This window comes from Globicephala melas, chromosome 16 (genome assembly GCF_963455315.2).
Source record: "Globicephala melas chromosome 16, mGloMel1.2, whole genome shotgun sequence".
In the NCBI taxonomy this organism is placed as follows: Eukaryota; Metazoa; Chordata; class Mammalia; order Artiodactyla; family Delphinidae; genus Globicephala; species Globicephala melas.
Window position 1 is genome coordinate 15,725,450 of NC_083329.1, and position 26,779 is coordinate 15,752,228.

The following is a 26,779-nucleotide window of genomic DNA, read 5'->3' on the forward strand; positions in this document are numbered from 1 at the left end:
CCACCTTACAAGTGAGAAACAGAGGGGTAACGCATTTTCTCTGGTAGGGAGGAGAGTCGCTTCCTTTCTCTGCTAACACATCGTCTCCTAACGAATCGGATGATAAACTTGGCCTTCATCCCCTCTGGACCCCTTACTGGGGAAGCCGAGGAAGGAACAGAAGCAGAGAGACAGAGAACTGGGAAAAGTGCCTTCCACCCTGGAGAGGTGGGAGTTGCCTGCAGAGGACAAATTTTAGGAGCCGGCGTGGTCTGCAGTGCGATTAGAGCAGCTTGGATGAGCAGGGCTGGGGAAGAAGAGGCTTGAGGGAGACAGAGGCAGCTGCCTGGTCACTGACGCCGAGAACACGCGTTGCCAGTGTTGGAGGTGACAGCTCCGCACTTGCACAGGGGTGTCCGGCCGTTGGGTTTGTCGTGCAGAGCCCACCCCTCAGCGGGTCCTGCCCTGCCCAGGGGCCCCTCCTCTGCAGAACCTGGCCAAGCAGCGTCTCGCCTCTCCCCTCTTCCAGTGTTACAAGTCCTCCAAGGACCACAGTCCTCAGCTGGACGTGAACTTGCTGGGCAGCAGTGTGGTGCACAAGGAGAAGCAGGTGCGGAAGAAGGAGCACAAGCTGAAGATCAGCCCCGTGAGCGCCGACGTGATCGTGCTGGGCCTGCAGAGCAAGGACCAGGCCGAGCAGTGGCTCAGGGTGAGGGAGGCGCCAGGTGCGGGGGAGGTGGGCCTGCTCCGCTCTGGGGCTCCCCAGCCTTTTCAAAGGGATGGCTGTGGTCGGGGGTGAAGTGTCTATGATCCTTCAAGTGCGCAGGGCTTCCTGCGTCGTCGGTGGTAGCGAGCCGCCTTAGGGAAATGGGTCGCAGGGCTAGGTCTCTGCCACCTGGACTTGGGCTCTAGCTGAAATCCACTTGCCTTCTGGTCTCCAGTGCGGCATCGCCAGCCGGTTCAAAGGCTCCTTCCCGGGGGAGCTGGGGTGGACTCTGACAGGCATGTCTGGGAGCCTGGCCTGGACCAAGGCAGCGTCCAGGCCTGAGTCCCAGGCGGCACGCAGACCCTCCACAGCGAGCCCCACGGCCCCCAGGAGCCAGCGAGCCATCTGGCAAATGTGGGTGTTCACCCCCGCCGTGAACAGCCACCCCTGCCCAGGATGGGGTGAGAGCAGCTGAGATCTGGCTGCCCTCACCCTGTTTGGGCTTTGCTGCCAACCCTGCTGCCTGCCTCCCCGCCCCGCTTCCCTGGCACGCCACCAAACACCTGGGGGCCTGCGGGAGACAGGCCTCGGGAACACGCCCCCTCCCTGGCTGGGTCCCGAGGCCACACGTGGCTAGGGGGGCTCTGGCTTTGGTCTGGCCGTGGCTGCAGGCCTGAAGGGTCTTCCTCTTCCTTCAGGTCATCCAGGAGGTGAGTGGCCTGCCTTCTGAAGGAGCTTGTGAGGGAAGCCAGTACACCCCAGATGCCCAGCGCCCGAGTTGTCCAAAAGTAAGCCTCTACCCTGCCTGAAAGAGCGTTCAATTCCATTTTTGTCTCCATAAAATTCAAGGTGTTAAGATGGGGAGCTTTGCTCTCGCACGTCAGCCCAGTTGATAAGAAACGTGCAGTGCTTGGCTAAGGGCAATAGCTTCAGCTTGGCAGGGAAACTGATGAGAATGACAGAAGCCTACAGTATTTTCTTGCTTGGGGGAAGGTTTATTGGGACAAAAGTCACTTTGCCTCCGTTCTTGGGCAGGGAGATTTTTCGAGGCTCTTCCTTCCCACTTAGGCAACTGTCTGGGTGTTGGACCCCAACCAAAGGGCCCTACTGCTGATTTGCATGGAGCTGTGGGAGCCCTGCTTTAGGGTCAAAGTTGAGAAAGTTGGGCTGGGTGCTGGCCGAGGGGAGGGCTGTCACTGCGGGGTCACATTCCATGTCCCCAGGTGGGTGCCTGGAACCCTGCTGTGCACAGAGGGTCCCTGTGGCTCATCTTGGGGTCCCCACCCCCGGCAGGGAGGAAGGCAGAGGGTGGACAGAGGCCCTGAGCAGGGAGGAGGCTCTCTGCTCCTTTGGAAGGCACGGGCCACCCCCATGGAGGAAAACCCACAGCCTTCTAGGGTGACGGAAGAGGGGCTGATGTTTTCATTCTTATTCATTCCTTGGTCATTGACAAGAAAACCGAAGTCAGAGTAAACCTGGAGATTCCTTCACATTGGGGTGAGAAACAAGGCCTCTCCCTAAAGACCCAGCACACAAGATTCCCGGGCCAGGTACTGCAGTCCTTGGTCCTCAGCGAAGGCCTTGTTGGTTGGGAGTCGCTGGGCTTGTTTTCCAGGGGTTCTGGAGTCAGTGGTTCTAGAAGAAGCCTGATGGGAATCTTCTGAGTGTCTACTCTAGGGACTGTCTCTAGTCCCCCAACAGCCCTGAGAATGCAGACAGGGGTGTTATCCCTATTTTATACACATGCAGGGTGGGGCTCAGAGAGGCCCTGCCGCACTAGAGAATGCTCCAGGTGGGATTCGAATCGTGGTCTGACCCTGTGAGGACAAGCCAGCCCTTCTGCAAAGCCTGCCGCGTTGGTAGTGCAGTCAACTCTCAAAAGATGTCCTGGTATGGGTGGGTCCCAGCTTCAGTTGCGATGCTCTCGTGCACCCTGGGGCTGGCTACCTGCCCTGCCCACTGGCTACGGAGCCGCCGTCACACCAAGTGGAGTAGTCATCTTGAGAACTCACGATCAAGGATATGCGGTGGCCTGAAGAAGGAAACAATGCTCTGGGATGGGGTGGGGAACCTCACAAGGGAAGGCAAAGGCAGGTCCTTTAGGGAGCCCCAGGGAAGCCTGGCCATGCCCCACCAGTGACTTGGACTCCAAGGTGACCCCTAGCCTACACCCAAGAGTCATCTATTATTTTCCCTTAAATTGTGGTCTCCCAGGTAACCATTCCCAGACAAGATCACCCACTTGTCTCTCTCTCTTCCACAGCCAGATGTAACTGAGAAGTACCTGTCAGCCTCGGACTATGGAAGCTCCATAGATGGCCACCCTGAGGTCCCAGAGACCAAAGACGGTACAAACGCTCTGGCTCTCAGCCTAGGGTTGGGAGGGGTGGTATCCCGGGCTTTGAGGCTCGGCTGTCTGGCTCAACCCTACCGAATTTTAACAGCTCATTCCAGCATGCCTCCAGTTTCTAAACTGCTTAGAAGTATACAGCTGATAGATCGCGGAAAAAAGGAGAGAGGACCAAACTGAAGTTACGTTCCATGAATTGCTGGGGGTAGAATATTCTTTCATCTCGTTTGCTAACCCTAGTTCAGATCTCTCTGAACCCATTCAGTCTGTAAGGATTCTCCAGTGCTGACGTGTTCTGTAGGAGAGGTTGGTGTGCCTCTAGAGACACCTGACTGCCCTGTGGATCCGAGTCTGGGGCACAGACCTGTGCGCGCACAGGGAGGGGCAGACAGGACAGGGACAGGTCTGCTAATTTTTCCGTCATCCATGAGCGCACATCGGTAGGCTGTGTGCAAGGCTGAAGGTTTTTCCTCTCATCTTGACAGTCAAGAAGAAATGTTCTGCTGGCCTCAAACTGAGCAACCTAATGAACCTGGGCAGGAAGAAATCTACCTCGCTGGAGCCTCCGGAAAGGTCCCTCGAGACATCCAGTAAGCTTCAGTAGCCGCCTCCTGGGCCAGAGGGCGGGCTCCCCCGCCGGGCCGCAGCCCGTCTCCAGCAAGGCGGCTCAGACGGCCAGGGCGGGGACTTGGGGTTTGCTCTAGCACCTCTTGAGCGGGTGAGCCCACAGTCCACAGTTTCTGCTGATCTTCGCTGCAGGCAGCCCTTTATAAAGCCTCACCAGACCCTCTTGCTGCAGCGTGCGGAAGTGAAGGGTAGTTGATGGCCGTCCTCCTCACAGTCTTTAAAGTTGTATGTTCATTCGATCAATGTGTATGGAGCACGGTAGGCACGGTGTTAGGGAAAGGGGCCCAAGCAGGCGGAGGACACAGTCCTGAGAGCTTACAGCTCAACAGAGATGATGGCCTTATACCCATAACCGCACACTGTGCCGTCTTACTAGCTACAAGGACTCGGGGACAGAAAGAACCGTTCTTACTCTGTAGACAGAGATGGATGGCTTCCTGGACCTGAGCTGCCAAGGCCGGGCGGGAGCTAAACGGGCTGGGATGGCCCCCGCGGGCAGGAGCAAAGACTCTGAGGGGGCACTGGTAAGACCCGTTAAGGGGATGACAAAAGCCCATGTCGCCGGTACAGAGGGAATGTGTGGGTGCTGGGAGGCCCTCCAGGTCATCTCTGCTGCCCTTACTCGGCCTTGAGGAAACTGATGACAGGAAAGAGAGACAGAGAGAGCGAGACCTTTCCCAGAAAACATCCTGGCTTCCAACTCAAAGCTCATTGCTATACTTACGCCTCGGAGCCTGAAGGCCACTACTCTCCTTCTTTGGGCCTTTTCCTCCTCCTCATGGAACCCGTGTACCAGCCCTGGGCTCTCTTCCTGAGTCCCAGTTCAGCTCTGTGTTTTGCGGCTGGCAGGGTGGGCTGGAGCGACAGGAAGGCAGCAGACAGGGCCCTGCCTTTGGAGTCTCCTGCTTCTCTGGCCAGGTTGCCGGGTGATGGCCCATCTCTGCCAGGCCCTGTGGCCTCAGAGGGCACGGTGTTGGGCCTGGGAGCCTGGTCCCAGTGAGTCGCTTTGCGCGATGTGGCTGGGTTCTTGCTGGCCGTTACTCAGCAGGGAAGCACGCTGCTGTCCCCTGTGGCTGGGGAAGGGCCAGAGAGAACATAGCTACTCTCCTTCCCAGGACTCGGTGCCTGAGCTCCCTGCCTCTCTCTGGTCCAGAGAATCGGGATGGGCGAGTGGGGCGCCTGCCTGAATGAGCCAGAGTTCCTAGGTCCTGGGCTCACATTTTTCCACTTTGCTACTGTGATGTGATGGTCTCGTGGCCCTGAGAAATTCACGATTCCCACTGAGTGTCCAGCACTGGACTGGGTGCGAAGGTGGCTGTGTACTTTGACCCTGTTGCATGGGCCTAGTTCTTCCCGGCTAAGGTTCAGAGCAGCTGCCGGTCCCTTAGGATGGAGAAGGCATCCGCTTTGTAAGCCAGTGCCCCTGGGAAGGTGAGCAGCACAGAGACATGTCGACCCACGGTGTGTGGGGCAGGCAGAGGGGCCCGAGACTGGATGTTTACTGATCTTTCCAGCCCCAGGGACAAGGCTGTGCTTGGCACACGGGGTCAGCTCCGTAAATATTCACCTAGGTTGGGAGGAAGCTGAACCCAACACATGCAACCATTTAAAAACAAGAAAGGCCTATGTGATGGACGCACCCCAGCACTGGCAGCCCCTGTGTGCCGGTGGAGAAAGAAGGGCTGCCTGGTGGAGAGGCCAAGGGGCACAGAACCAGGCGCTGGAGACGAACGTGGCAAGTTCCTGCCCTTCACAAGCTCTGTGTCCCGTTGGGAGGCTGACATGGAAGTGGAGAATGTCGCTGTTCCAGGACTCAAGTGTTCTGAAGGCCGACCGTGCAGGGAGGGCAGGACCCAGGAGGGCCAGCCACCTCTGGGAGGACGTGGAGCTGGCCGAGGGGGAGGGGCCTTTGCAGGCTGAGACCCAGCGACTGGGGACGGCAAGGTGTCAGGGGAGCTGAGGGAACTAAGGCTGTGGAGGTGAGGGGGTCGCATATGCGGCCAGGACACCCAGGCTGGGGCGAGCTTCCTGCAGGTGGCCTGGGCTGGCAAGGGCGGGGGAAGGGAGACAAGGAGGCCGGAGTGGGGTGCCTGCCTCGGTGCTGCACACACACACACAGACACACACGCACATGCACAAACATGCACGCAGACGCACACAGGCATGCAGACACACGCGCACGCACACCCACACACGCACACACGCACACACACACACGCTCTCTGCCTGGTCCAGGCCAAGGCACGACTCACTTCCCTCCGGACAGGCCTTTCTCAAAACCCAGTAGCACGGTGCTGCCCGCCTTCAAAGGATCTAGCAGCTAACACGAAGGAGAATTCACAGCCTCTACGAGGCAAGAAAGTCTCTCGGGCAAAGCATGGCAAGCCTTGGAGCTGAGATCTGGAGAAGCCTCTCCAGGGGTCCGGGAGCAAGGGCAGCCCTCAGCCACGCACCCGCCCTGAAGCCGCCTCCCACCCCACAGGTTACCTGAACGTGCTGGTGAACAGCCAGTGGAAGTCGCGCTGGTGCTCCGTCAGGGACAGTCACCTGTACTTCTACCAGGACCGGAACCGCAGCAAGGCGGCCCAGCAGCCCCTCAGCCTGGTGGGCTGTGAGGTGGTGCCGGACCCGAGCCCCGACCACCTCTACTCCTTCCGCATCCTCCATGACGGCGAGGAGCTGGCCAAGCTCGAGGTACCGCTGGCCCTCTGGCTGGGTGGGAGTGGGGAGGCACGGCCAGGGCAGAGGTCGTGGTCACGGCTGTTTGCCGCAGGTCCTGAGGACCGCAGTCCTACAATGGGAGAGTCAACTTAGCCACCCTTTATTTTTACTTCCTTTGCCTGAGATTGTTTGCATTTTTAAAAAATTTCCATTCCCTTTCTGACCTCAGGGTGGTTGTGTTATAGGAACGGGACAATGAGCTATTTCCTGCACTTAGGGCAGGAGGAGTATTTATAACTCTCTGAGTTGCTGGAAAAACTTTCTGGGGACTCAAAGCGGGTTTGTGATTTCGTTTGTGTATCACCAGATGGGGGCCAGTACATAAAAATGCTGACTGTTAGGGCTTATCTGGAGGGGGGGGGGAATAATAAGGTTTGTGACACAATTACATTATTCCCACTCCCCGTCCTCTGTTCGATGTTACATTTACAAAAATAAGAGGTGACCTAATGCCTCGCAATGAGCCGGGCAGGCCTGAGCCAGAGGGCTTTACAGGCACTTAAGCACACACCCCAGTTCACCCCTGTTCATCTAGTCCTGTATCCAGGGGTCTTCATCCAGATTTTGCTCCAATACTGCCCTCTGGTGGCTAAAAGATCCACATCCCAACTGCTTCCCAGGGACAAGCTTGTATTCATTCCTGCATCCATCCATCCTGTTGACAGATACCTATTCAGCACAGTGATAGGGTGAACAAGACAGACTCCCTGCCGTGGAACTTACATGCTAGTACAAGAGTGAGATATTATTCAGTGGTTGTCCAACTGATTACTCAGTAATCACTCAGCAGTGGGGCAGGCGCTATGAATAGGTAGGAAAGTTTGCGTGCTGGGCGGATGGGGGCTGGTGTAGGGAAAGCCTGTGGGACAAGGTGGGGAGGGACGGGGGAGCTGATCCTAAGAGCAGTGGGAGACCCTAAAGGGTTTCAAGGGAGGGTGGCGTGTTCAGGTTTGGATTCCAAGATTCTTCCTCCAGCTGCTGGGTGGGGGACGGAGGAGAGGGGGACAGGAAGGGATAAAATGAGACCCGTTAGGAAGCTGTTACCATCGCCCAGCGCAGGGATGGTGGTAGCAGGAACTAGAAGCAGCCCGTGAAAAGCTGTATTGAGAAATCCACTTGAAAATGAGTGGGGAAAGGAAACCAGCTAAACGTCAAACTGCACTTTTAGCTGCCCCTCTGATCGCGAGAAAAGAGCAATAAGGTGGCAGAGCGGTGTTGTGTAATGCCAGCATGGTGACTGTTTTTCCTCACGAAAGTAAACCTGTAGTATTTATAGAATTCCCAGTTCTTTATAAAGCCCAGAAACCCTGTTGGCATTTTAATAGAAATACTCAATGTGATAACGTATTTGATTAGAATGCATTGTCCCCTGGAGAAAATCAGGCACCAACTTCACTGGAATTTAGCTCAAGATTTGTCAGAGCCAGCTGACCTGGTGTAACGTGTATAAGACATCCTGACTCTTAAAACCATAAACAAAAATAAATTTGAATTTTGTTATTTCTTAGGGATCCAGGTAGTCTTGTATAAATGGACTAGGGTTGTAATCTGAAATGTGATCATTCATAAAATAGAGGTGTCGACCTAAAATACATACATCTGAACAGTCCTCTCCCGGTCCATTAGCCTTCTAGAAATACATGTTTATAAACATCACGTGATACTTGGGACAGATGTCCACAGCATCGTTGAGGTGGCACCAGGGTGTCAGCAGTAGCAGGAAATATCATTTGGGGGTCCCTGGGGGATGGGATATGCTAGTGAAAATGAAGAGCATGACCCCAGGGCTCCCAGAGGCCTTGCCCGGGGTGGGCATCAGGGCAGGGGTGGGGCACCAGGCAGCACACTCCAGCCCTGCTCATGTCCCTCTCGGCCTCCTCCCAGGCCAAGTCTTCCGAGGAAATGGGCCACTGGCTAGGCCTCCTGCTTTCTGAGTCGGGCTCCAAGACAGACCCAGAAGAATTCACTTACGACTACGTGGATGCCGACAGGGTTTCCTGTATCGTAAGCGCCGCCAAAACCTCTCTGCTGTGAGTATTAAGGGGCCTCCTGCTTTGCACCCTCCCACTCCCAGCTATGCTTCTAGACCGAGGCCCAGGCTGGCCGCTGGTGGTCAGTCGAGCAGGGTGGCAGCTGGGAACTCAGGGTGGGTCCTGTTCTACCCAGCAGCAGGCAGGCCAGGGCCAGGGAGCAGCCCTGCAGGAGGCCCAGCACAGAGCTGAGCCAGACCTCTGGCCCGGGGGCAGCCACAGCATCCCTGGCTCTCATGAGACGCTATCCAGCTCCTGAAGGCAGAGTTGGCGCCTTTCCTGGCCTTCTGCTTTCCTTTCTGTGGAGACAGCACTTTCCCATGGCTCCATCGCTGGGTCCCAGCACACCCTGGAATAAGCAGGGCAGGGGCAGTACTTCTGCTTCCTAGATGAGCAAACTGGGACTCGGGGAGAAGTGGTCCTCGGTTGGGGGGTAGAAGTAGCATGGGTAGAAGCCGGCTGAGCCAAAATGGGGAAGGCATCTGGCCTGTGCTGGCCGAGTGTATTGTGAAGATGAAGCGAGAAAGGGTTTTGCTGTTGTTGGAAGGAGATCCTGAAAAGGAGAAATCAGGGCGAGAAGATGGCAAAAGGATTCCAAGAGGAGGGGTACGGGGCGAGGGAAGTTCGTTTTCCGGGAAGAGAAATTTGGAACCAGGAGTTCTAGTAAGAAGGCCCTGGGGAGAGAGGGAGGGGATACCCCTAAATAAATGAATTTGTTTTAAAATGAGGTCAGAGCTAGTCCCCAGGCCTCCTGCACTGCCCACAGATTTCTCAGCACCTCTCATTGTTATGACTCCTTTGAGACTGGTGGCTTTTAGCACCCTGTCCTGAATCCTCTTTTGCCGTGTCTTCCAGACTGATGCAGAGAAAGTTCTCAGAGCCGAACACTTACATTGACGGCCTGCCCGGCCAGCATCACCAGGAGCTACTGTATGATGACGTGGAGATGTCAGAGCTGACGGCTGTGGTAAGGGCGCCGGCTGGGCTGCAGCCTGGGGCTGCCCATCCTCTTCCTGCCAAGCCTCAACGCCAGAGATCGTTAGATGGTCCCTGAGAGGAATGGACTCCAGGTCACCCTCAGGGCCATCAGTGCAGAAACCGAGGCGCAAGAGGTCATATTTTGTATAGTGGGGCGGTGCCGTCTGCCTGGCTTGGGGACTTGTCTAGATAAAACAGCTGGTTAACCACCCTGGTCAGTGCCAGGGGTGCGGGGTGTGGCGGTGGGAATGGGGAGCAGCAACACCATTAGCCTTTTTAAAAAACTGAAGTAGAGCTGATTTGCAATATTATATTAGTCTCAGGTTTACAGCACAGTGTGTCAGTATTTTTATAGATTATATGCCACTAAAAGTTATTACAGGGGCTTCCCTGGTGGCGCAGTGGTTGAGAGTCCGCCTGCCGATGCAGGGGACACAGGTTCGTGCCCCGGTCCGGGAAGATCCCACATGCCGCGGAGCGGCTGGGCCCGTGAGCCATGGCGGCTGAGCCTGTGCGTCCGGAGCCTGTGCTACGCAATGGGAGAGGCCCAAACGGTGAGAGGCCTGCGTACCGCAAAAAAAAAAAAAATTTATTACAAAATAATGGCTGTAATTCCCTGTGCTGTACAATCTATCCTTGTTGCTTATCACCATAGCAGTTTGTATCTCTTTTATACATAGCAGTTTGTATCTCTTAATCCCATACCCCTATCTTGCCCTTCCCGCCTACCCTCTCCCCACTGGTAACCACTAGTTTGTTCTCCATATCTGTGAATGTTTGTTTTGCTATATTCACTTGTTTGTATTATTTTTTAGATTCCACATACGAGTGGTATCATACAGTATTTGTATTTCTCTGACTTATTTCACTAAGCGTAATATTCTCTAGGTTCATCCATATTGCGGCAAATGGCAGAATTCCATCCTTTTTATGGTTAATATTCCATGTCTCTGTGTGTGTGTGTGTGTGTGTACACACACACACGTATATAATACATACATACATCTTCTTTTTCCATTCATCTGTTGGACACTAGGGTTGCTTCCATATCTTGGCTACTGTAAATAGTGCTGCTATGAACACTGAGGTGTGTATAGCTTTCCAAATAAGTGCTTTTGCTTTTTCTGGATATATACCAAGGAGTGGAATTGCTGGATCAGATGGTAGTTCTATTTTACTGTTTTGAGGAACCTCTGTACTGTTTTCCATAGTGGCCGCACCAGTTTCCATTCCCACCAACAGTGCACAAGGCTTCCCTTTTCTCCACATCCTCGCCAACATGTTATTTATAGGCTTTTGAAGATAGCCATTCTGACAGGTGTGAGGTGGTATCCTGTGGTGGTTTTGATTCGCATTTCTCTAATAATTAGTGATACTGAGCATCTTTTCCCGCGCCTATGAGCCATCTGTGTCTTCTTCGGAAAAATGTCTGTTCAGGACTTCTGCCTGTTTTTTGATTTTTTTTTATATTGAGTTGTATGAGCTATTTATATATTTTGGATATTAACCCCTTGTCGGTCATATCATATGCAAATATTTTCTCCCATTCCATAGGCTGTCTTTTCATTTCATCAGTGGTTTCCTTTGCTGTGCAAGAGCTTTTAAGTTTAATTAGATCTCAGTTGTTTATTTTTCCTTTTATTTCTTTTGCCTTAGGAGACAGATCCAAAAAAATGTTGCTATGCTTCATGTCAAAGAGTGTTCTGCCCACGTTCTCTTCTAGGAGTTTTATGGTTTCAGGTCTCACACTGAGGTCTTTAATCCATTTGGAGATTATTTTTGTATGTGGTATGAGGAAATGTTCTATCTCATTCTTTTAGCTGTCCAGACACCATTAGCCTTTGAGGCTCACAGCTGAGGGGGAATAATCCCCCTGACAGCAGGTTTGCTTCACTGGGCGTGGGCCTCTGTGCTAAGGGCTTCTGTGGGTTATCTCATTTAATCCCAGCCACCCGATAGGGAGGTACTATGAGTCTCTTCTCTCCAGATGAGGAAGTGAGGTCGGGAAGATGAAGTACTGTCTCCTGGGTCCCCCAGCTCTTGAATGGCAGACCCAGGCCTTCTAACTCCAGCTCAGCAGGAGGCTCCCTGGGAAGGAGGCCCTGCGAACTCCGGCACAAGGAAGGGGACGGGAGACCTGCGGCAGGGCCCCCTCCAGAGCCCAGGGAGCCGAGGCTGTGGAGAAAGCCCCCTGTCTCTTCCCTGTGCAGGGGGAGGCCCCTGAGGAAGCTGCTCCTGCGACAGATGCCCCGAGTGAGCCTGACCCCGACCGCGTATACCTGGACCTCACGCCCGTCAAGTCCTTCCTGCACGGCACCGGCGGTGCACAGGCCCGGGCCCCCTCGCCCACGCTGCCCCAGCCGGACCCTCCGGCCGAGGCCCTCCCTGCAGACCTGAACCCCACCCCCGATGAGCCCCTCATGGTGTCTCCAGAGAACCCCGAGTTGCAGGTACAGGGGGCCCCCCAGCAGGTGAGCTGGCCTCACCTTCTGGGGTGTCTCGGCCAGCTGGGTCCTGTTTGCTTTCTCCCAAAGCAGATGCAGCAGGAGAGTCAGGAACCTGAGGAGCCTTCCCTGGGAATCACGGCAGTCAAAATCCAGACTGAACAGCAGAAGATCTCCTTCCCACCGAGCTGCCCTGACACTGTGCCCATCACCCCAGCCGGGGCCAGCCCACCTGTGAAAGACAGGTTGAAGGCAACCAATGCAGGTGCCTGTGCTAGATTAAGAGTTGAAGGTTTTGGAAAGGGCTTGGAGAAGTTAGCCCAATTCCCTCCCTTTCAGATGAGGAAACAGAGGCTCAGAGAGGTGAAGGACTTGCCCAACGTCACACAGCAAAGAAAGGGTGGGCCCCATTTCCTTTTCTGTCCGTGCTAGGCTGGCCTGGCATCCAGCTCTAATCTACTGCCAAAGCCCTGGGTTCCGTCTGAGCCTGCAGAGTGGGGTGGGACAGCCCTCAGGGGCCAGCCTGGCTGACCCGGGGGTTCCCCTCTCTGGGTCTGTAGAGATCAAACTTGGCAAGAACAGGACAGAAGCCGAGGTGAAGCGGTACACAGAGGAGAAGGAGAGGCTTGAGAAGAAGAAGGAAGAAATCCGGGGGCACCTGGCTCAGCTCCGGAGGGAGAAACGGGAGTTGAAGGAGACCCTGTTGAAGTGTACAGGTAAGGGCCCCCCCTCAGCAGACAGGGCCCGTGGAGGGGCCTGGGCTTTCCGGGGGAAGAATCCGCATCTGCACCTGGGCTGCAGCCCCGTCAGCCTTTGGCACAGGTGGGTGCTCCCTGCAAAGTCCTCCCCCTCCAGCCCGTCTGAAGGGCCACTGTCCTGTACCAGGACGTAGCTGGAAAAGCTGGTTAAAGGAGGAAATGCTCTAAAAATTGTGTTTAGACCGGAAGTGTTTGATTCTCACTTAAAACAAATGAATATTTTTTGGCCCATCTTCTAAAGCAGTGCCAAGGTCTTTTCCTGCCATCTGGGCTGGCTGACGGGAGCCCTGGGTCCTGGTTTCCACAGTAACCACATCTCTAATGCCTCATCTGGTCATTTTTTTTTACAAGCACCTTGAGTTTGTGTTCATTTTAAAGAAATCTGAATCCTTGTAGATTATTTTCCAAGTCATCTTCATATGGTTCTTCAGCCGTTTCCTAGCACCTTGTTTCTCCCAAGACCTTTCAGCAGCATTTGACTTCGTTTTCAGAGTAGTAACTCTGGGCTCATTTAATATTTAAACTGCACACTCACACTAACAGGTTCGGGCTCTCTGGGAAGCTTATAACATGATTGGTGGTGGAAGGTCATGGGGGGCACAAAGTGACCCACTGTTTTTTTTGTTTTTGTTTTTTTTTTAATATTACATCTTTATCGAGAGAGAATTCACAGACCATATCGATAACCCATTTACAGGTGGTTTTCAGTATATCCACAGCGCTGTGCAGCCGTCACCACAGTCAATTTCAGAACACTTTCATCACTCCTCATTAGCAGGCGCCCTTGCTCAGGATTCTATATTGAACACGTCCATCCTTTCCTCTAGCGCAGTGAGCTCCTAGGGTTGACTCTTCATAAGTCGTCATTTCTTGGTGCTGTAGGACCAACCTGAGAACTCCAGGGTGAAGAGGGAAGCATAAAACAGGGCTGAGAAGGTGCCAGGGCTGAGGACCACTGCTCCACTAGGCCCAGGGAAGCAGCACACGTGCCAGAAGGATGGAGGGAACCGTGTGGGGCAGGTTGCAATGGCCCAGCCATCCTCCAAGGGTCATTAATAAAGCTCCTCTGTCCCTTTGGGGTCGCTGTCACAATAGCAGGTATCGAAACAACTGAGAGTCTCTCTACCAGAAGGGACTTAGGACTCAGGTTCAGGCCCTCTCGTGAAGGCAGAGCTCTTCTTCTGGGGCCTCCCCAGCCTTTGTGGAGTGCGGACACAGGACCTGGGCTGGGAGGCCGCCCATCACCCAGAGGCCCATCCCAGCCCTGAGTGTTGGAGCCAGACCTGTGGTCCGGGGCCACTTGGGGTCCTGTTCTGGCAGAGCGTGTGCGAATCCTGCCCTCCCCCTGGTGGGGCTTCTGGCTGAAGGGCTGTTTGTTCCCTGCAGCCGACTGGCTTCTCTCTGCAGACAAGGGGGCGGCAGCCAGCCTGGAGGAGAAGCTGAAGGAGATCGATGAGGAGTGCAGGGTGGAGGAGCGCAGGCGCGTGGACCTGGAGCTCAGCATTGTGGAGGTGAAGGACAGCCTGAAGAAGGCCGAGGCCGGGCCCGTGACGCTGGGCACAACTGTAGACACCACCCACCTGGAGAACGTGAGCCCCCGAGTGAGTCTGGGAGCCGCGTTCCTCTGAGCTGCTTGCAGGGCCTCCTGGACTGGGCTTGGGGACTGGGTCACCCTCCCCGCCCTGAACTCAGCCCTCCCTCTCTCCTGTGACCACAGCCCAAAGCTGCCACCTCGACTCCTGCCCCGGACTGTACCCCAGTCAACTCCGCAACTGCGCTCAAGAACAGGCCTCTGTCGGTCATGGTCACAGGCAAAGGCACCGTCCTCCAGAAAGCCAAGGTAAGCGGTCGTTCCCGGCCTCCTTCTGGGCCACGGGTGGCAGAAGAACTGTCACTATGGTGGGGCCCTTCTGAGGCGGGTGGCACTTTCCAGCTTCGAGTGGGGGCTCTGCTCTCAGCAGCAAGAGGCAGGGGCTGGGGCTTTGCTGTGTCTTTGGCATTGACCAACCAGAAAGGTGCTTGTGCTTGGTTCAGTGTCCTTACGAGTCAGCCTGAGGGCGCGTGAATCCCTGCACTGCCCGCCACGTGATATCAGTAGAGTCTGGGGGAGAGCTGCAGTTCAGAGACAGACTGGCGCTGGACAGTTTTCCAATTAAAAAAAACCTCAGTGACTCTGAAGGACTTCTGCCATGAAAACCAAAGCAGCAGATTCAGACAGGTGTCGGATTTGCCTAAAGCCATCCGGCCGGCTGGTGACAAAGGCTCAGTAAAAGGCGTAAACAGGGAGCAGGTGCCCATTGCTGGGTTTTTGCCTGAGGGCTAGACAAAAAGTGTTATGAATCCTTGACTCATTTATACAGTCAAGAGCATGCCTAGAGCTGCCTGTGTTCTTGGCAAACTCTGCTCCTTATTTTTATCCTGCTTATTACCTGCAGGAGATATTTTGAGGCACCTGCACCAATGACTAAGTATTAAATCCATGCAAGCACACGAGCCACTGCCACGGCAGACATCACTCACCTCCCTCTCTGCTGCTCCAGGGCCTCAGAAATCTCTGAACACGTGCTCCAAGCAGTGGGGGACACGCAGGGGTTGAACCTTACTTAATTGGCGTCTCTATTCCTAGCTTCTTCTAGGAATATGTAGGTTGGCTACGGAGGATAACTAACTTTCTTCTTTTGGGGGGACGCTGGTGTTTGAATGGTACCCTAGGAATGGGAGAAGAAAGGAGCAAGTTAGGAAACAAACTTCATCTAGAGACTCTCCTGTCAATATGGACCTTGTTGACAATCCTGCTTCATTACAGTCTTCGTTAAAGCAGCAACTCTGTAAAAGGGTGAGTCTGTTTACAAGAAAAAGGAAGGACTGGGGTTCTATGAATGGAAAACTTCAGCTAAGAGGAGGCTCTGTCCCTTTGCAGAGCCAAAGGAAGTAATACGACAACAACAACAAAAAAGACTTGTTTGGAGACCTAAGTCTATTGGTTGTAAACATTACATTGCTGTATTTAGGGGTATTCTGTGTTTCTTCCTTGAAGTTTTCAGCAATTGCTTTATCAAGCTTTTTAAGTGAAAAGATTCTGATGTGGAGACTTTGGTGGAAGAGAAATTAAGGTAGCAGGGCCCTGTCCCACTGGTCACATGGCTTTGGTGATTGAGAAGGTCTAAACCCCTATCTGATTCTTAGCAGCGTCAGGGGTTAAACCGTCCTTGCCTTCAACTGTGTAAAGCCATCTATGGTTTTTTGAGAAATGGTAACGGGGAAAACATTTGGGACCAAGCTGAGGCACTGTTGCCAGTAAATTAAGGACTTTTTTCAGGCTAAAGCAGGCCAGAGCCAATTGCTTTTAAATAAAATTTTAAGTGATGCTGTATTACATAGAAAAAAAAGTTTCAAATCCTGTAATTTAGAACAGTGAAAAGTGACTGTTGAGATTTAACTGACATTTTACATTACCATAGAAACAAGATTACCCTGTGTTTACAGATTCAGTCCTGCGGTGAGGCGATTTCTAAGAGAAGAGTTACTTAGTATAATGTTCTCTTAGTCCCTGTTTTCTTAAGTTGTGCTCGATGTCCAGGCCCTTATCCAAGAAAAAGAGGGGCGAGTTTTGTTTCTGGTGGTCTCTTTCTTCTCTTAAAATTGGCAGTGCTGTTCTTTGTGTTGCCCGTTCTTCTCTTCTGATGGCACTGGTTAACACAGGTTGGAACACATTGGTTAACACAGGTTGGAACATTTCACCTGTCATCTCTCAGCCTCATTTCTGGGGGTTCTGAATCAGAGTTCTTTAACACTGGTTCCTGAGAACTAAAGGTCTTTTGAGTCTTATTGTCTTTCTAATCCCAGGGCATTTATTTCCTTTGTCATAAACACTTGGTGTCCCAAGTGGTGAGTTAGTTTTGGTTTTTTTTTTTAATAAAATGTTTGTTAATTGTATTTTGGATTTTCTTGTATTTCATGGAAAGACATGGGGCAAGGCCTGGCAGACTTCTACTTAAAGGGGGGAAACATCATGGTTATTTATGCACTGAACTTCACACTATGTGCAGTAAAAACTGGTAGAACTACAAGGTGGGCTCTTAGCAGGAGACTTTAAGCCTCCTTAACTCAAGTAGCATAGGTAAGGCTGAAAGAAGATTTTAATAGTAAAATTAACACAAGGGAAACATCTTTAGAGGCTGACCATATATAAGTGGTTGAAAATCAGTACTCCTAGAAATTAAACACACTCCTAAATAATTCCTGGGGGGAAAAAAAGGTACCAGTACTTGGAAAGTTGCCTTAGTAGTAATAATTAAGAAAGTTTATAGCATAAACATGCTGGTTTTAAAAATGACAAAACCCGGGCTTCCCTGGTGGCGCAGTGGTTGAGAATCTACCTGCCAATGCAGGGGACACGGGTTCGAGCCCTGGTCTGGGAGGATCCCACATGCCACGGAGCAACTGGGCCCGTGAGCCACAATTACTGAGCCTGCGCGTCTGGAGCCTGTGCTCCGCAACAAGAGAGGCCACGATAGTGAGAGGCCCGCGCACCGCGATGAAGAGTGGTCCCCGCTTGCCGCAAATGGTGAAAGCCCTCGCACAGAAACGGAGACCCAACACAGCCAAAATAAATAAATAACTTTTTTAAAAATGACAAAACCAAACTTCTGGCTCATTGAAAAGGCGAATACAATAAAAAGACAGCCTAGGGCAGTATTAAATGGCAGAACTGAAAAGGAGGCCTTAAGTACAGATACTGACGAGACTTTTTAAATTATAAGAAAACACTATGAATATAGCAGCTTGAAAGTCTGAGGACTATATAGTTTTCATTTTAGAAAGTTAGAATTTTGTATCAGAGCTATGCTAACACATATTGCAAAAGAAAATCTCATTTTTGAACACAGATGAACAAAAGCTTTAAAGTATTGGCAAAAGAAATTCAACAGTGCTTAAAGAATCAGGTATTGCGACCAGACAGCATTCACCCAAGAAATCAAAGGTGATTCAACAACTGAAAATATACTAATGGGTAATTTATCATATTAACCGATTAAATGTGAAAAAACATCTTCTGAAAGGAAGCAGAAGAGCAAACCACAAATCTCAACACTCCTAATAAACACTCTTTGTAAGCTAGGAATAGAAGTAAACATTCCTTATCAAGTAATCCACAGAACATCATGATGAAAAAGTCCCTTCAAGTCAAGAACCAGATGCATGCTGTTACCACTACTTCTTAAAACATGATTCTGAAGGTTCTAGACAATGCAAGATGACAAGAAAAAGCAGTATAAGATTTCAAAAGGAAGAGACAAACCTGTTATTACTTGTAAATGCTGTCTTTCTAAAAAAGCAAGAGAATCAAATAATCAACTATTAGAACTAGAGCATTTAGCAAGTTGGCTGGAATAAGGATCATTTGGAGAAAATAAAAGATTTATGATCTATCTGCAGTGTTTAAGCTTTTCCAAGGAGAACATATTTATATATTACATGTGTAATTAAAAGCCAATTTATTTTAAAAGAAAGAAAAAGGGTTGGCTGGGAAAAGATCACTTAAGGCTATCTTGTTAGGAATTCCCTCTGCCGCTACTGGGACCCCAAAAGGGTTGAACTCTTCACACCTTCACTAGAAAAGGTAAAGTTTCAAGGGCTGGGACCTAAAAATAGCAACAGTAAAGGCTTTGATATGTAAGCCCAGGGACCACAGTTTTGTGGGGGGTTTTTTAAGTCCAATTCAAATGGGACATCAAAATGTCAGCCCTGAACCAGACAAAAAGCCTACACTATGAAACGATTAAACTGCTGTTAATATAAAGACAAGGGGTTCATGTAAATTCAGACATCACCTATCGGCACCTGCCAGGTGGGCATGTGACCCTGCTCTGATGTCACCTTCTGCCAAGGCAAAAGCAATAATAGGAATGAAAATATCCCTTGAACGCAAATGACTGTCATGCACAGTGCTCGGCACACAGGACTTTTTAACGTCTAACAGAACCATGGTGGTGACCTTTCAAGTACTTTTATTGCACCAGAAATCCTAAAATTCTTAAAGCTAAGCAATACTTAAACCAAGGTAGCCTTGAATGTTTGCCTATAAAACATCACATTAAAGTATTTACTTTAAATATAAAAACTGTGATAAAGTATTTGGATTTAAATCTGAGATCTACAAAGGCTTCTACCAAAAACCCAACTCCCAACACGACCACCCGGGGGAGAACTGATTCCTAAATACTGTGGGGTAAGGAAATAACCAGTTCACCAAAAAAATATTCCAACTAAGCCTCTTTGCCATTTAGGTACAAAAACTCCTGTTAAATAAATAACCAACGTTACTTCTTGAAATATTCCTTTCAAAACCAGGTCTAAAAAAAAAAACCTAAAACCAAGCAGAATAAGATCTACGCCTAAAAAAACAAAACTCCTCCAAGTTTCTTTGTTCTATATTGATTGAGTTTAAGAATTCTACTCCTTTTTGCCCCCAAAGGGCAGAGTAAGACAAGCACTCAAGAAACACCCCGCAATTAACCCTCCTAAGTAAAGGCTGAGAAGCCCCTCGAAGGGAATGCTGCCCAGTGCCCAGGCCCAGCTCACGTGGCCCCTGGAGACCAGGGCCGTTTGCACACTCAGCCCCTCCCCCAAGGCCAAACAGCTGGTTAATCAGTCACCTTCCAGTCTGGGGCCTTTCCAACTCCCACACGCGGATCCAGTCACCAAAACTAGTCACAAATGCCACTCAAGCCCCTTTTCAAACTAAGAATGAATCCCTCTGGGACATCTTAAGAGAAAGATGTGTTTCAAGGTCCACCCTTTGTCTATCTTGAAGTGTCATCACGTCGGGGGTCCGAGTGACACTCTCATCACTGCCTTCTGTTGGGCATGACTGTCCCAACAACGTTCTACTTAGCATCTGTTGTGGGAAAAGTGAGCTTCAAACAGGCCATCGAAAGTCTCCAGTTTCCTCTGTTCCTCCTCAGGGGAAAGGTGGCAGATGACACCAGCTCAGCAGCGTTCAACTAGGTCAGCAAAGTAAGTACTTACACCTGAAGAATTTTCAACATCGTCGTTAGGGGCGATATCAGCTGCTACTGTGTCCCTAGGCAGCACAGTCTGCAGCTGGGCCCTCTCTTCTCCCTGGGTCAGGAGAGTGGGCAGGAGGGTTCTGGACAGGGCTGAAGGCAGACACGAAAAGGACCCCACGGGACAGGATGCTCCACTGAGGGCAGGCCCCCTTTCAGCACCCAGGGGACCCAAGCCTTCTTGGTAGCAGCTGGGAGGGGGGCAGCTGCTGCCCTCCTGCAGGCTTTCGGCTGGGGCCACGTGCCTTGGGGGCATCTCCTCTCAAGGTCCCTGGGAAAGAAGTGAACTTTAAGGACACGAGGAGTGTCTGAGTCCTCTTCTCAACCAACTAGCTGCCTCACGGGCCCCATCATGCCTTGCTCTTACTCCGTAAGCCAAGGAAGGGGTGCCCCTCACATCACGCCTGGTATCAGGAAGCCCACCTCTACCAGTGCCTGAAAACCCAGGGCTCCAATGGGAATCATCCTCTGGCTGCCGCTGCTGTTCTAACTTTAAATTCATGAACGGCGGCCACAGGTGGGCCAGAGTGCTGCCCAACGATCATTCTCTACGTCCTCACTCTGGGCCCCTTCTCTCCTAGACAGTTACTAGTTCTCTTCCCTCCTCAACCTCCATGTCTCCCCATCCTCTCTCTCAGCTGAGCAAACAGAAACGCTCGGGGGCTTCCCTGGTGGTGCAGTGGTTGAGAATCTGCCTGCTAATGCAGGGGACACGGGGTCGAGCCCTGGTCTGGGAAGATCCCACATGCCGCGGAGCAACTAGGCCCGTGAGCCACAACTACTGAGCCTGCGCATCTGGAGCCTGTGCTCCGCAACAAGAGAGGCCGCAACATAAGAGGCCCGCGCACCGCGATGAAGAGTGGTCCCCGCTTGCCACAACTAGAGAAAGCCCTTGCACAGAAACGAAAACCCAAGACAGCCAAAAATAAAAATAAATTAAAAAAAGAAGGCTCAACATTTAAAAAAAAAAAGAAACGCTCGGAACTCCCACCGACTTCTACCCACCCACCTGTACCTGTGCCACATCCTCTGCCTGCCTTTCACTTGCTCCTCCCTCCCAGTCATCAATTTTCATCAATCAGAGTGTGTGCTCAGCACCATCTAATACACTTCGTGCTGTATTTATTTGCTGTCTCCCTCACTAGAATGGAAGCTCCACGAGGGCAGAGATTCTCTGTCCTGCTTCCTGCTCTGTTCCCCGCACCTAGAATAGCACCTGGGATGTAGGAGGCACCCACTGAATGTTTCCTGCATGAACGAACAAATGATTGATTCCTTCCACTGATGCCCTAGAGCCTCCTTTGGCTGTGGCCCTGGGGCTCAGGACTCTCAGAACAGCACCCCAGCTCCCAAGTGCACGCAGGCGCCCCACTCACGGCTCTCGCAGTGTGCGCCCTCCCGGCCATCGCAGCACCCGCAGCGGTAGCTCCCGTTGTGCAGGACGCAGGTGCCCTCGCTCATGCACGGGCTGGGTGTGCAGAGGTTAACTGGCCGCTTGGCTTCTGCAAGGGAGCACGTGCCAGCAGACCCAGCCTGGGCTGGCCCCGAAGACCCCGCTGTAAGGAAGCCCGGTACAGAGGCGAGGCCACCAGAGCAGAGTCTTACACATCTTAGTGGCTCCGTGGGCCTTTGAGCTACAGGTTAGTTGGGCCCCATACTGCATGGCCAGTCAAAGACCCGACTTCCACCCAGCTTTCCTACACGTGTACAGAGACTCCCTCTCTAGGGCGGGCCGTGCACACAGCAGTGCTTATTGTTATTATCGTGGCCACATGCTTTTTAAAAAGTGGAAAGGATGTCACTGGCAAAGGAAGGCTTGGAGTCAGGCTGTCCTGGCTGTGTCTGCTCCTACCAAGGTCAGTGCCAACCCGGGGTCCTATGGGTATCCTAATTACGTCTTCTTTTTAAGTGGGGTGCATACGTTCTCAAGTTTGGGAAGAGGTGCCTGTGTTAAATTAGCTGCACCTTAAATGTCAGGTGAGTGACATTCGTGTGAGTGTGGCACTTAGCATAAAGCCTGGCATGTGTAAAGCGCCCGGCAGTTGGGAGGACTTGCTGTCCCTGTAATGATGTACATGAAGGCTCGGGCTGAGGTCCTCCCTTGGAGGCAGCCCTGAGGGTGTGGATCGCCCCCTACTCACCTCTGCATATCCACTCGATGAGCGTGTCCTGGTGGTGCCTCAGGTCTGCGTAGGCTGCCACGTGGATCAGGGAGTCCCAGGGACGTGGGAGCCTCCGCAGTGCCTCCCTCAGGATAGGCCCCACGCCCATCACCAAGACAGAGACGCCGTCGTCCCTCAGCTCCTGGGCAGGGACAGCCACGTCCTCTGCCCCCTCCCACCCGTGACCACCACCGCAGCCTTGGGGACACCAGGCCGGGTGCCCCTCTGGACCGTCATCACCTTGTCATAGATGTGCAGCAAGGCCGTGCCTGCCGAGCCCACCCCACCCAGGTAGGGGGCCTGGCTCCTGGCCCGCAGCGCTGCAGCGCTGGTGAGGTGGGGGTCCCTCCCAAAGGCTGTCTGGACCTGGCCGCCATACACCACCAGGCCAATCTGTGTCACGTCAGGGTTCACGTCAAACCGGAGGGCACAGCTTCTCACGAAGCTCTGCATCTGGGCAAAGTCCTCGGGCCCCACAGAGGTCGAGGCATCCAACGTGAAGACCAGGTCCAGCGACTGGGCCTGGCAGCCTGCAGAACAAGCAGAGTGGACCTCAGCAGGCAGCAAAGTGAGGACTGCTCCGGGGTGAGCGGAGCCCAGGTCAGCCAGTCTGCTGTCTGTGCACTGCAGTATCCGTCCTCCACCCTCTCCTAGAATGGTAGCAGGACACGTGAATGCTCAGCTAGACCACATTCCTAGCCTCCCTGGCAGCCGGGTGTGGCCACGTGACAAGTTCTATATAGTGGGTTGTGATTGCAAGTAATTGTGTGATTTCCAAGTTATGTCCTCAAAAGGAAGCTGCTTGCCTTCCACTTCCCCTCTGCCCTCTTCCTGCTGTCTGAGAAACAGTGACCCTGGAGTTAGAGGTGGAACCACAAGAGAGCCGAGCCACCCTGCTGGCCCTGGCCGCTCACCTCTGAACTGTTATGTGAGAGGAATAAACGTCCACTGTGCGTAAGCCATTGAGCTCCGGGGCCTCACCTGTGCCATTACCGAGTGCCCTCCACGTTCCGTGCACTGTATACAAGGCACTAATTACACCATGTGGACAAAACTGCCAGTGCCTGTCCTTGATCGGCTGACAAACATGAAACCAACAAAGAATTACAAACTATGAGCAGCCATGGAGGAAAGGAGCAGGGTGCTATGAGAGGGACCAGCGGGGGCGGCACGGGTGGGTAAGGATGGGGTTGGGGCTCCTCTGAGGAGCGACATTTCAGCTGAAGACTGAAGATTCAGAACTCCTTGTTAACAACAATAAATAACAATAATAAACAGCGATACCTACAATTCTGAGCGTACACTCTGAGCTTACTGTGTACTAGTGTGCACGGTGCTTGCCTTACTTAATCCTCACAAAAGCCCCTCTGGAGGTACTAGGTACTACTATTAGTCCAATTTTACTGACCAGTAAACTGGGAAGTTACTCATCACAAGGCTAGCATACAGAAGAGTCGGGCCATGCTTGCGGCCCCCAGTACAGGCCCTGGTTAAGTCGCTACCAAAGGGAGAAAGGGCCTGCCACTGGCCAGCCGGCCCCCGGGTCGGGCAAGGCCGGCCCGCAGCTGGCGCCGGTGCAGGACTGGTCCTTACCTGGGCGCTGCTGGCTGCACAGCTTTCCCCGCAGCTTCGGGATGTGGCGGCACAGGTCCTCCGGGCCGGCGTCGATCATGACGTGCGCTGGGCTACCAGTGACCTCCTCCAGGTCTGCCCGCACGGCCTCGCTGCCCACGCCCAGCAGGAGCAGCTCCCAGGCCCTGGCGAAAGTCGCCGGGCCGGCCACCTGGTCCTGAGAGCGCGCCTCGGTCATCAGGACCACGGCCCTACGGGGCCGGTCCAGGCCCGTTCCGGCGGCGCTCCCGAAGCCGCGCTCCGCCGCCTGCTGCGGGGCGTGGCCTGTCAGGATGGCGCCGCCAGCGAAGGGCAGGTCGTCGAGGCTCCTGACCAGGTCCGCACGTCCCGGTACTCGCCTACGGGCACGGCCACACCCATGCATGCCCGGGAGCCCTCGCTCAGCGCCCCCGGCACGAACCGCTTCACGGAGGCCTTGGTCCACAGGAAGCCCTCCGGGGTGGCAGCCGCCGAGCCGGCCAGCGGGAAGACGACGTCGGCTCTGCACTCCAGGCTCAGCTTCGGGGCTGCCAGGATCACAGCGGCCGTCGCGCTGTGGAGCACGCAGACCACTGTCCCACCCGGGACCCTCCGGCGCCACGTGGGGCCGGAGCCGCCTCCCTCCCAGGAGGGAGATGAGACACTGACACAGAGGCTTCAGGGCCTAGTGACCAGTGCAGGTCACAGGGTTAGCCACGGCCGGACACAGCGCTCCCTGGCTCCCACCAAGTGTCTCCATCTCACCACTCTTTCAAAAGAAATTTTTCTATAACTTTTTCCCATCATGGTTAGTGCTTCTTGTGTCCTGTTGGAGAAATCTTTGTCTACCCCAAGATCATGAAGATATGCTCCTATGTTTTCTTCCAGAAGTTTCACAACTTTGCCTTTTACATTTAAATCTATGATCCATCTGGACTTGATTTTTTGTGTAGCTTGTGAGGTAGGGAGTCAACATATATATTTTTTTCCCATCTAAGTCTCCAATTGACCCAGCACTACAGTTTTTAAAAAGTGACTATTTAACAAGTCCCGTCCTACGTGTCAAGCATTGTGCTAAGAATCTTATTTCAAACTCCCATAACCGTAGGGGGTAAAGCCAGTTATTATAATCTTCATTTCACAGTTTTAAATCCAAAAGGGGTTGAAGCTTCTCACTCCTCTTCTTGGAAGAGGGGAGAAGAGACTCAGCCCAGAACCAGGACCCAGTTCGGCCAGCTCCAGCCCGCAGCTGGGCTCCACAATGCTCACAGATCAAGCAGCAGCCATTCTAAAGCTAAGAAGCCAGGAGCCGTGTCCTAGCCAGAGCTCCACCACCTGAGTTACTTCTTCATGGAACCCTCAGTGTATCATCTGAGACATCAGATCAGTGGTGTACTTGAAAAGCAGGTGGCCCTAACTCCAGGGCCAGTTCCTACCTAGTAGCTAAAAGGGTGGCAGGTGAGAAGCAGGAACCCCGGCTCCACTGCTCCCCAACAGAGTCTGGGAAGTCCTGTGCACACGTACCGCAGTCAGCCTCCCCTCCAAAGGCTGGCGGGCAGAGGCAGTGGTACGTGTCCGGTCTTTCTGGAACACACGTGCCTCCATTCTGGCAGGGCTGCGAGTCACGGGGGCCTCTCAGAGAGATGCCTGTTAACAGCCTGGCACATCAGCCCAGAGGTGCGAAGGGGTTTGGCTACCCAGCCCCACCAGGGCCCAGCCCCTTCCTTTCCCCAGATGCACTAGGAAATTAGTCTCAACACCTGTAGCAAAGAGGAAAAGGAAAGTAAATGAGGTACGTAAGGTGAGGTTAGGGTGTAGGTGATACCAGACACTCAATGGCGGGCTCAGTAAGGCCCCGTGCGAATTACAGGCTCACTTGGGGATCTGCCAATGGGATCTGGCTCCTGGCTCTGTTCCCTGACTGGGAACACGTGTTATGGACTGAATTCCGCCCCCCCCCCGACCTCCAAATTTATATGTAGGAGTCCAAACCCCCAATACCTTAAAAATGTTAATCTACTACTTGGTGGTGACATGATTGTAATTAAAGTATACACTTCTGGAAGGTAGGAATTATCGAGGGTAACTCTGGGCTCCTAGGCCAGCAGTTCTGTCAGTTGGAGTTTCATGCAAACAACTGAGGGCTCATTAACAACACCAACAGTGGCCTTTAACTGAGCAGCTATTATGGGGCCAGGTATTGTGCTAAGCGTTACACATGTATGATCTCACTTCACTGATACAACTGGATGAAACAGGTACTGTGAACCGCCACGTCACACACGAGGAAGCTGAAACTTGACGAACAGAAGTCACGTGCTGAAGGTCAGCTACTTGGAAAGTGGCAGAGCTGGGACTCAAACACAGGTCACTCTGGTTCCAAAACCGTAAGTCCTTGAGCTTTAATTTCTGAGCAGAAACAACCCCACTTTCAGTTCCTCCCATGTGTCAGAGACCAGCCAAGTTGGAACTTTAAAATAAGATGCCCGAAGGATCACCTAACCCCAGGCAGGAAGCACCATCCTGCCTGCACACAAAGCCTCTGGCTCTGCTTCCGAGGGACGGACTCCCGACCTCATCAGGAGTAGCGTATCTACGCAAGCACTGATGCCAAGACACTTCAGTGTGATTTCTGTGCTCCTGGGTCAGTGAGACGCACTAGACCCCGGGGTGAGGAGCAGCGAGGGCCCGTTGGGAAGCCAGGCTGCATGATCTTAATGGTATTGAAAAGTCCTCCTGTTTGCTTGCGACTGTGTCGCTGATGAAGCGCTTTGGTGGACATCACCTACTGAGTCTTCCCTAGGATCCCTTGTATGGTACCCCCTATCATCCAGAGCAGGGAAATGGGGAGCCCAGACATGGGGCAAACATTACCCCCATTTTACAGAGGAGGAAAGTGAGGCTCAGGTATCTTGCCCTGAGTCTGGTGCTAGATGTGAGGCTGTCTGCACAGCTGGGGCTCAGTGCACGCCCTGCTCTGCCTCTTGTCAACGCAAGGGGCCCTGCTTAAGGAAGTAATTCCAAAGCCTTCACTCCCTTTCTCAGTGAAAATATACCACTGACCAAGGGAGGCACGAGTATGGCATGAGCATGTTCCTCTGCCTCTGAAAATGCCTGTCCCTGTGCCCTGGAGCTCAGTCCAACCCCACGTGCTACCCCAGGAGTGTAAATGCCACTTTGGGAGCCAGCCTAGTCCCAGGGCCAGAAAGAAGAGGAGAATCCAAGACGCAGACTGTACCTGGGCGGGTGGTCCTGTAGCAGGTGGCAGCGTGGGTTAAGAACACTCTCTTCCAGCTACAACCCAGGCAAACAAATGGTAGAGATCAAAGTTTTAACAGGAGAGGGTGTTTAAAACACTAAAAGC

The 26,779-nt window shown here is 52.8% G+C and overlaps 2 protein-coding genes across 13 annotated transcripts in view; one reads left to right on the top strand and one right to left on the bottom strand.

Annotated features, from left to right (window-relative positions):
- AFAP1L2 (actin filament associated protein 1 like 2) overlaps positions 1 to 16,523 on the top strand; it is a 98,711-nt gene extending 82,188 nt beyond the window's left edge. For 3 of the 12 annotated variants that reach the window (XM_070043896.1, XM_070043893.1, XM_070043897.1), the window contains 13 exons: positions 509 to 688; positions 1,384 to 1,473; positions 2,949 to 3,033; positions 3,521 to 3,625; positions 6,145 to 6,356; positions 8,268 to 8,413; positions 9,269 to 9,380; positions 11,602 to 11,841; positions 11,926 to 12,100; positions 12,396 to 12,551; positions 13,980 to 14,194; positions 14,311 to 14,433; positions 15,220 to 16,523. In XM_070043896.1, the coding sequence (XP_069899997.1) occupies positions 509 to 688; positions 1,384 to 1,473; positions 2,949 to 3,033; positions 3,521 to 3,625; positions 6,145 to 6,356; positions 8,268 to 8,413; positions 9,269 to 9,380; positions 11,602 to 11,841; positions 11,926 to 12,100; positions 12,396 to 12,551; positions 13,980 to 14,194; positions 14,311 to 14,433; positions 15,220 to 15,261 (1,881 nt within the window). In that variant the 3' untranslated portion in view covers positions 15,262 to 16,523. Of the gene's footprint in view, positions 1 to 508; positions 689 to 1,383; positions 1,474 to 2,948; positions 3,034 to 3,520; positions 3,626 to 6,144; positions 6,357 to 8,267; positions 8,414 to 9,268; positions 9,381 to 11,601; positions 12,101 to 12,395; positions 12,552 to 13,979; positions 14,195 to 14,310; positions 14,434 to 15,219 lie in introns of all 12 variants that reach the window. The other 9 variants (XM_060286326.2, XM_070043892.1, XM_070043898.1 and 6 more) reach the window with 6 other exon arrangements.
- On the bottom strand, positions 16,144 to 25,030 carry VWA2 (von Willebrand factor A domain containing 2). The gene is given in 7 exon segments (XM_070043899.1): positions 16,144 to 16,282; positions 21,040 to 21,797; positions 21,800 to 21,993; positions 21,996 to 22,355; positions 23,419 to 23,778; positions 23,781 to 23,963; positions 24,936 to 25,030. Coding segments are annotated over 6 exon segments (1,311 nt in total). The 5' UTR covers positions 25,021 to 25,030; the 3' UTR covers positions 16,144 to 16,282; positions 21,040 to 21,668.
- Between the last annotated feature and the right edge of the window lie 1,749 nt (positions 25,031 to 26,779).